This window comes from Pyrus communis, chromosome 16 (genome assembly GCF_041283825.1).
Source record: "Pyrus communis isolate YQ-2024b chromosome 16, ASM4128382v1, whole genome shotgun sequence".
NCBI classification, from domain to species: Eukaryota; Viridiplantae; Streptophyta; class Magnoliopsida; order Rosales; family Rosaceae; genus Pyrus; species Pyrus communis.
The window spans coordinates 20,134,828-20,144,140 of NC_142580.1; the positions used below are offsets into that span (position 1 = coordinate 20,134,828).

General features: G+C 37.8%; 1 protein-coding gene across 2 annotated transcripts; it reads left to right on the top strand.

The window, feature by feature from the left end:
• Nucleotides 1-1,173: 1,173 nt before the first annotated feature.
• Nucleotides 1,174-5,023, top strand: LOC137731819 (uncharacterized). Of its 2 annotated transcripts, XM_088688348.1 has the most exons (5): nt 1,174-1,627; nt 2,770-2,867; nt 3,244-3,304; nt 4,487-4,556; nt 4,646-5,023. In XM_088688348.1, exons 1-4 carry the CDS (start codon nt 1,345-1,347, stop codon nt 4,519-4,521), a joined length of 477 nt encoding a protein of 158 aa, XP_088544474.1. In that variant the 5' UTR covers nt 1,174-1,344; the 3' UTR covers nt 4,522-4,556; nt 4,646-5,023. The 2 variants fall into 2 exon arrangements, with proteins under 2 accessions (XP_088544474.1, XP_068327151.1); XM_068471050.2 differs by lacking the exon at nt 3,244-3,304 and having other exon boundaries at nt 1,176-1,627.
• Nucleotides 5,024-9,313: the final 4,290 nt, after the last annotated feature.

Sequence of the window (9,313 nt, forward strand, 5' to 3'; positions counted from 1 at the left end):
GTAGAATTTACTTTTTCTTTTGTTGGGTGTTGAGTTGGAAAAATTGGACCATTCTTGGAACATCTTAACCAATAACCATTGTCCAGAAGCTTTTGGAAGCTTTCTTAGGAATAGTTTTGGTATTTGGAAAAATTGTTGTCCCTCAGTGAAATGTAGCCCAAAAATTGTCTCTAAGCAATTTTGCATAAACCCTAGGCATATAATTTTTTTTTTTCTCTCTATGTGAGAGGTCTTCTCACTTTCTGTGAATTAGTGCTTCCAATTCCGGTGAATCGATCAGCCACTAGGGCTAGCAGTGGCCAGGGTCGATGGCAGCCTCTTTTCTTGTTCTTTTTCTTGTCTACTGTTCTTTGTTTTTCCGACCTGCTTTTCCTCTGTCATCCACCCCCTTGCGCTTCTGATTTAACCGGCCTTTGCCCCATATCGAAAAGTCTCCTTTTTCGATCTCTCCTTTCTTATCCTCCCCATAATCTTTCCACCTTCATGCATCTACTCAACCCATTTTCTTTCTCTTCCATTTGGCTTCGTTCGATCTTCATTTCGCAATTGTTTGGATCCGTAACCTTTTCGTACTACCATGTTTCACAGCTTTCAAGGAAGATGTGTAGAGCTTCGACTCGGGTGGTCACACCACCACTTTTCGTTTGCGTGTTGGTTTCGGCACTGTTGCCTGTGGGACTTTCTTTCCCACTCGCTTTCTTCTTTTGGTGGCCATAGACTCGATCTGTGGGGTGGTTGTTTGTGGATGATGCAATTTGTTTCTATTTTCGTTTTATGGGCATGGCTGGGATTGATCTTTGCGTTTGTAGGGGGCCTGGTTTGTGGTCAGCGAAATGTGCTTCTACGGCGGAAAAGGTTTACGTCAGTTAGGTTTCTGTGTGTATTTTTCTATTTTGGGCTCAACTTTTGAGTTGGGGTCTTTTTTTTATGGTGTTTTGGAGGTTTGTTATGTGGTTTCTGTAAATTTGGGCATCCAATTGTGTGTGTATGTTGTGTGTTGGTAATAAAATTTACCTTATGACAAAAAAAAAAAAAAAAAAAAAACCTAAGATTGTAAATAAACATTCTAATTAGAAGAATATAGTCTCATTCTAACAGTACTACTACCAACTAGCAACTAGAAAAATTACTATTATTATAAATAAATAAATAAACAAACTCACAAAGACAGAGATCTGACCAGTTGGGTTTGCGTGCAGTCGACAGGACTCCTTCTATCCACCTACTCACAAGTTTCACTCTCTCTCTCTCTCACTTAAAGCAAGTCCACTCCCCTTCTCACCCAAAACCCACAAAGATCCCTCACTTTCTCTCCCATTTTCCTCCAAACCAAACACAACCCAGATGGCCATCAACAGGGACTCGACTCCCCCTCCAATGATCGGCAAGATTGGTCCCTACACTGTGTTCATGACTCCGCCCTCCACCCCTAAGCCGCCTGAACCGGTCTTTGAATCTCCCCGGAAGGTGGCCGCGCCGGTCTTTGAGTCCCCAAAGAAGGTGGCCCCGCCTCCGGTCCAGCCGCCGCCTCAGCAATTGGTGAAGCCCATTGCCGTATCATCGGATTCCTCGGCCGATGGGTCGGTGTTGGGTATTTTTAAGAATGCGGTCACCAAAGTGCAGAAGGGTAAATGCATGTTTTTGTTTACTTATGATTTTGGCATGAAATTAATGGAATGAAAGAAAGCCCAGATGAAATTTTGTTGTGAATTGTTGAGTAAATGGTATAAATAATTTTTATTTGTTAGGAAGATTAAGGGGGATGTAGTCAAATAGGATTTGAGAGGACTTTAAAATTCTAATGTAGTAAATTAAAAGATTTTAAAGGATTTTGAAATCCATTCAAATTTAGACGAAGTCAATTAAAGAATTTTAGAATCCTTTAAAATCTAAGTGTAGTCAATTAAAAGATTTTAAAGGATTTTAAAATCCATCCAAAAAAAATTTAGATTTTGGAAGATTTCAATAAGTTGTGGATTTTGTGGGATTTGAAAGTCAAAAATATATATAACCAAGACTAAAAAGAATCCAACCTCACCCCTAGGATTTCGAATCCTTCCACCACAGTCCATCACAATCCATTCAAATTCTTTAAAAATTCATATGAATTTTGTAAGAGTCTTTAATCCTCGTAAATTCTATCAAATCTATCATTTTAAAAATCCTTTCAAATCTTGTTTGACTACACTCTCATAAATTACCATTAGATTTGATGTTTTAATAGTTTTTTTTTTTTCAATTTATTTTTTTATGCTTGATGGAATGTAAGCAGAGTTGATTGGTGATTTTGTAACCCCTGCTTGGTTTTCGGAGAGAATAGATAGTAGATTACACGGTGTTATGGTTTCTGTGCTTTCCTCGTTTGGTGGGGTGAATGACATAGGTTGTGATCAATTAAAATGAACTTGAGTCCAGTCTGTTGTTTGTTGTGCCAAAATGTGAGATAGATTGGACAGGACATGATGGGTTATGAATCCACAGTAGAGTGGGTTATCTAACCTATCCTTATACATGGGTTACAAGTCCATGTCAATCCAATCCTATCTGGAGGCCCAATCCCATCTTAGCCCACCAAAGGGGCCCTTAAGGTTTTGGTTTGCAGAAACTTGAAAGCGAATACTCGGCAATCTGAATTTGCATTTTATAGTTTCACCAGTCCTACACTTGTTAAATGTTTGAGGCGGAGGTTTGGTGAATAGTGAATACTTTTGCTGATATTTTCATTGCAAGTGAACCACTACTAAGGATGCCTCTTTGGTTATGTTGCAGCTCATTCAAGTTTGGATGACCATTTGGCGCGTTGGTTTGGGTTAAATCAGTCAAAATATCAATGGGCACTAGATGATTATTACCAGAGCAAGGGGATGGTAAGCATTTGAATGCTTGCATGCATATTACTTGTTTGCTTTTGTTGCATTTTTATGTTGTAATGTTTAGTAGCTTAAGCTTGATGTCTTGATAAATGAGCATTGGATAAATTCAAGTGCGCAGATGTTGATTGATACAGATATAAGCAATCGAATAAAATCATCGGTTTAGTTTCCTTGTCAGTGTCTCATCATGCGCCGTCGTACAATCAGTACTAATGCATTTGTAATTTGTATTGATTAAGTTCTTGTGCGAAGTTTGTTTTGTATATACAAATGTCTTCCTAAGACCAGTATTATGAAAGTCAAGGGTTTTTAATCCTCTGGCCAGCGAATGCTCTTATTTTGTTTTTTAAAACCCCTTTTTGGTTTTCAGTTAGAAAGTTACTTTATAACAGGTAACAGAAAGAGAGATCGAGGTCTCTTTAAAGTTTACGGTATGTGTGTTGACCTACTCCAACTTACAACTCCTTTTGAAATATGGATCAAACTTCAGCAATAGTCACTATATTTGATATCATATCGTAGTGCAAGGGTGAAGGAATATTGGTAAAATGTTGAAAGAAAGGACATAAAATTGGTATCTAAACACTTGTTTTGATGTTAAAATAGTTCTCAAGCAGAATGGCCGAGTACACAACTTAAACCTAACCTTGTCCAATAAATGATTCAAATTTATGATATTGAAAAATCAAAGATCTATTGTAATGTAGTATTACTTCCTCATACTTCTGGTGTGTTAAGGTAAACTTGATACTTAATTGTAATATATTTTACAAGAACAACCCCCGCGTCACCATTTGTTTTGTGATGTAAAATTTAAGTAGGGTTACTTATAAGAACATGTTTGAGAAGTAAAACAAGTATTGAGTTGTGTACCCTATAAGGATAAACTTGTGTGGAATAAGATATTCAGCCTTACAGCAGCTGGTCCTTTAGACCGTGCTTATAAACTTGTGTTAAATTAGTATTATTAGTATTAATTTACCCACTATTTTGTAATTCTTGTTTTTATTTTAATAAAGTATCATCGTTTCTTCTCAAAAAAAAAAAAAAATTTATTATTTATTATTATTGCCATCTCATCTCTGCATCTTTTTCTCAACTTATTCTGATATAAGCCCTGAGCACCATTCTTGGCGTCTAGTACAAAATACATTAGACTCTGGTTCATCACACAATAACCCCACATTTGGTTTTCACATACCTGGCCCTGTTAACTATTGGTATATGCTCCCACCTTGTATTGCCATTATTTACCTATGAAGTGAGATGGGAACCATAACAGATACTTCTCCATGACTGAATCCCTAGCCTCTGTATAACCCCTTGAACACGGCTCGTCAATGTAAGGGAGACTAGCCTACCAACCATAACCCCTTTAACCCTTAACTTGTTTGGAAATAAGCATGTCTAAGCCAAACCATTCACGTATCTCCGAGGATTCTGTGTGTGTTTTACATTTTTGGATATTGTTTTGCTAACTTGAGTGTAATGATAACATTTAGCTTACTTGATTACAAATGAGCTTTGGTACTACTTTAACTTGCGTTTATTACTGTCTAACCGTTGTTGCTGTTATCTGTAACCAATAACTTGATGCTTTTACCTGAGTACAGGAAATGGACGGTGCAAAACCAAAAGAGATATCTAGCAAAATGCAGAGTGTGTAACATGGTTTCTGGACAGGTAAAGATAAGATGATGTTTAAATACCACTTTATGTCAGGTTTCAGAAACTTTTTTTAGCTTTTCCACTGAATTTACATTGGTTTGCAGAATTAATTGCAAGAGAGAGCCTCGTGCAGAAATCTTTTGTGTATACTATAATTATATGCATATGTATGGAGTAGAAGAAGTGCATCTGAATCTGTAGAATCCAACCAACTTCTGGGTTTCTGGTTAATTCAATTCTCCGCCTGCTGCAACAGCTGAATTTGGTTGTCTAACAGTTTATAAGCCATTCAGGTCTATAGTTTTCAACCAAAGTTTTGTTCATGTACTCCTTTAAACTGCCAGCTGATTGTATTTGTTGTTGTCGTACGTGTGGGTTCTGTACTTTTTGCTTATTGGTGTATTTGTATTTTTCGTGACAGCCGTAATTTGTGGCTTATGATTGTAGGAGATGCTTTTTCGGCATGTATTTGTTGTTCCTCATCGTTGATTCACTGCTGAATTTTGGTCACATTATAATTGGGTCAGTCCTGGGACATCGCGCTTTAATCAACTAAATCAGTAGGGTCACTTTCCAAGAACTTGGGACCCATTCCAACATCTGAAAGAGGAATATCACTTGATTAATAGATAAGGGTAGTTTTTCAATTGCATTACTTGTTATTTCTTTTTCTCTTCAGATATCAACTTTAACGAGCACATTGACGTTTTAGGATTCCTACAGTCGGCCTCACTTAGTGGGATAATGCTTTGTTATTGCTGTATATCAACCTTAGGTAGAACAATCATGGCTCGTTAACTAAGAGTGATTTTACAACATCCATCTTGGTGTGTGACAGTCGTCATAAGACGTTCAGACAATTCGTGTGCTTCCTGAAACTCCTATCATGCAACTTATCTTCTAGAATCTGAGGAAGCTGGTACTAATCGATGAAGAACATCGTTGGTACTAACTGTGGAGGTCACCATCTTTGTTGTAGTGTACAAGAAAAGAAGAAAGAAAAGTAGGTCCGTTAGTCTGGAATTTCACGACTTCCTAAATGATATGGAAAGAGTTCCCATCAGGTCTATTGCTGGACAACTGCAGACTGCAACAGATAATTTTACCAACTTGTTAGGTTCGGGAGGTTTTGGTGCAGTTTATAAAGGGATATTTGGTAATGGAGTCCTTGTCACTGTAAAGGTTCTAAATCGGAGTTCGGTCAAGAGAATTGAGGAACAACTCAAGGCAGATTTGGTTTTAACAATTGGAAGTATTCATGGTTTCAATCTGGTGAAAAACTGGATTCTTAGACATTACTATAGCAGATGTATTGTCACGTAGCAAAGGTGTAGCTTCCATTTGTTCCTCTCCAAAATCAGCTAGCACAAACCTTAACCAGATTGCTTGCACTATGGCTTCTGCAACACTTACATATTCAGCTTCTATAGTGGATAAAGCCACACTGCATTGCTTGATAGAAAGCGCAATAGAACATCCTTGAACCAAAATTGAATGCATAGCCTGAGGTACTCTTCATATCATCTTCACTCCCTGCCCAATCACTATCACAATAACCTATCGACATAGCTGCTTTACCCTTCACATACTTAAATCCCAAAATCCAGTGTTCCCTGCACATATCTTAGAACTCTTTTAGCTGTCCCTATGTGTTTTCTGGTAGGTTTATGCATAAATCTTGCTAGCAAACAAGATGCATACATCAATTTTGGTCTAGTAGTTGTTAGATATAACAGACTACCAACAATCTTCCTATATAGACTTCATTAGCATCCTCATTGCCATCAGACTTAGACAATTTTTCATTGATTGCTAGTGGTGTTCCCACAACCTTACAATTCTTTAAACCAAACTTCTCAAGCAATGACTTGACATATTTCTTTTGGTGAATAAATATGCTATTCTCAGTTTGAATTATACCCAAACCAAGGAAGTGATGTAGTAATCCCAAGTCTGACAACTCATATTGTTTCATCATTTCCATTTTGAATTCTTGAAGCATTGTATCAGAACTCCCTATGTAGATGATACAGAGATACAATAAGAATACATGCATCACTGGATTTGATATATAAGGTGGCTTCACTTGGGCTTTTCTCAAATCCAGACTTGTTGAAACAGGTATTTATCTCATCATACCAAACTCTGGGAGCTTGCTTCAGACCATATAAGGCATTTTTTTCAGTATATAGACCTTGTCTTCTTGTCCTTTCACTTCAAATCCTAGTGGTTGATCAACATACACCACCTCATGTAGTGTACCTTTTAGAAATGTAGGCTTAATGACACACCTCGACCCCGAATGCCCACTTAGGCTCCGAAATCGAGTTGTGCTAGCCGACACCAGGAGGGTGACGAAGCCATAAAGTGTAGTGATGTGGAAAATGTGAGTAAATTTAAACCTAAAAGTGCCTAAGTATAAGAGTGCACTACTAAGTGGGAATGAACCCATTTCACAAGTGATGTCAGAGCATAAGTAAAGTATAGTATAGTAGATTGAGAATTATACCATTGGACGTAGTTTCTGACATCAGTGTTTGGCAAAAATCCGCGTCGACATGAACACTACCATTAAATCCTTGAGGGGCGAAAAACAAGGGTGAGCGGGCCTAAAAATAAAGTTTTATAAAAATCTTTTTGAAAACATTATAACCTCTCGCCGTAAAACAAGTATAGTTTCCAAAATATACATACTACATATAGTATGAAAGTACTTACCGTAGCCTGCAATATCTCAAGAATTCAATACGTCACAAAATTCGTAAATAGGCATATAACTTCTAGTAATCACATCTTGCACAAATAAACATATCACATCTAGTGCTCATCGACATATGCTGACACACGAGTTCCTGCAGAGGTATTCTGACGTGAACATGATTGGGTGTAATAATGATTTATGCTTTAGTACTACAATCACGTGAAGACTAGCGCTACGCACATCACATATGAGTCCTAATTCCCTATAGCAATCTAGGACAGGATTGGCACCTACAATAGATCCAAAATGAGCATAGCAATGTGCACATACACGTGAAGCTTGGCCCTGGCCTGGGCGAGTACTGACACCAGTGTAGCACACGATGAGCAAATAACATACATACGATCATGCAACAATAAATTGATAATTCACGTCGATAAAATACTATTCAATAAATATTAATCATGGCCAATCCCATAAAAGTACGCATACATGTGCATCTTGTAGGATTTAGGATAATTTCATAAATTCTGTCATTTTGCTCATTCTTATAAACATTAGTCTAATCTAGGCATACATAGGAAATTATTTTTTCAAATATATAAATGGAAACTAATTAAATATATAATATTTAAAAGCAAAGACCCACTCACAGATACTTGTGAGATCATAGCCGTTCGAATTAGGAAAGCTAGAGTCTCCAATAATAATCGCACCTAAGCATAATAGTGGGACCCATTAGTAAAACTTAACTAAAATGATCAAATTTGAGAAAATGGAGTGCATATTCGGAATCAGCGGGTCGAAATACGCTAAGAATGGTCCCGGGCAAATTTTGTAAAAAAGTCAACGGTCAACCCTAAAATGTCAACCGAGCCGTTCTGGTGGTCAACTACGTTAAAACATTGGAATTTTACTAAATAGATGTCAAAAACGGACTTGGGGCGTAGAAATTAGCCAACGAGGATTTCTGAGAAAATTCGAAAAAGTCACCAAAAGTCAACTAATGGTCAACAATTAACTTTAACAGACTATTCTAATTCTTAGATGGAATATTCTGTTAAAGTTAATTGAAAGGTTAACGGAATATTGCCTCTTAAATCTTAAATGGATATAGATCGGTCTCGCAGATCCGAGTTATGGGTCTAGGCCGGTTCTCTATTTGGGCCTATTTTTTTAAACGAATCGGGTTGACCCGGTCCCATTCGCGGGTCTGGTTGTCTATCTCTGGAAAAATATGGCCAGAAAACTTCCACAACTTTGATTAGCTTCAAAACTCAACCAAAATTCACCATTTAAAAGCCAAATTGAAGCTAGGAGGGTAGGGATTCGAGTTATACCGTTTTGGTCCTTAGTCATGGCCGGAAAAAAGGACTGCAACACACCAGTCTGTCGAAAAATCTGGGAAATTTTTGCCCGTGCCATTTTTGAACCAAAACCTCCACCAAAGACCTTAGAAAAGATAGAAACATAAACCAAAACATGATCCAAGACGTTTTGGGTGGTTTTTGGAACTTATCATCGTCGGAACTCGATATCTTGCTAGAGAAAAAATATAAACAGTGATGGTGTCACTGTGCAGAGAGAGAAGGAATGAGAAAGAGGTTTTTGCTGGTAGGAGATCGTGGTTGAGGGAGTCTAGGGCTTGCGGTGCTTGCCGGAAATGTGGTGGTGCTTTGATCTCGGCGCTAGTGGTTGTAAAGATAGGACGAGAGGGATGAGAGAGCGAGAGAGATGAGACTAGAAGTAGGGTGAGGTGGCAGTAAATGAATGATGGTTTAGGAGAAATGGGAACACGGGAGAATAGGCGTGGGCCCCGTTAACATAAAAAAAATCTGAACATAAATTAATAAAATAATGAGGGACAATTCATCCAAAAATTGTGAATTTACTAAATTACCTTTCACCTTCGTACATCCATGAAATCTTCGTCGTAACTCCGAATTCGATTCTGGTTGTGTCTACGCGCTAGTACCGTCAAGAGCTTTAAGAATACGGTAAAATACTAGCTCATATGCATCACGAATTGACAGTCAACGAAAGTCAACAATCCCGCCTCTAGGGGTATTTT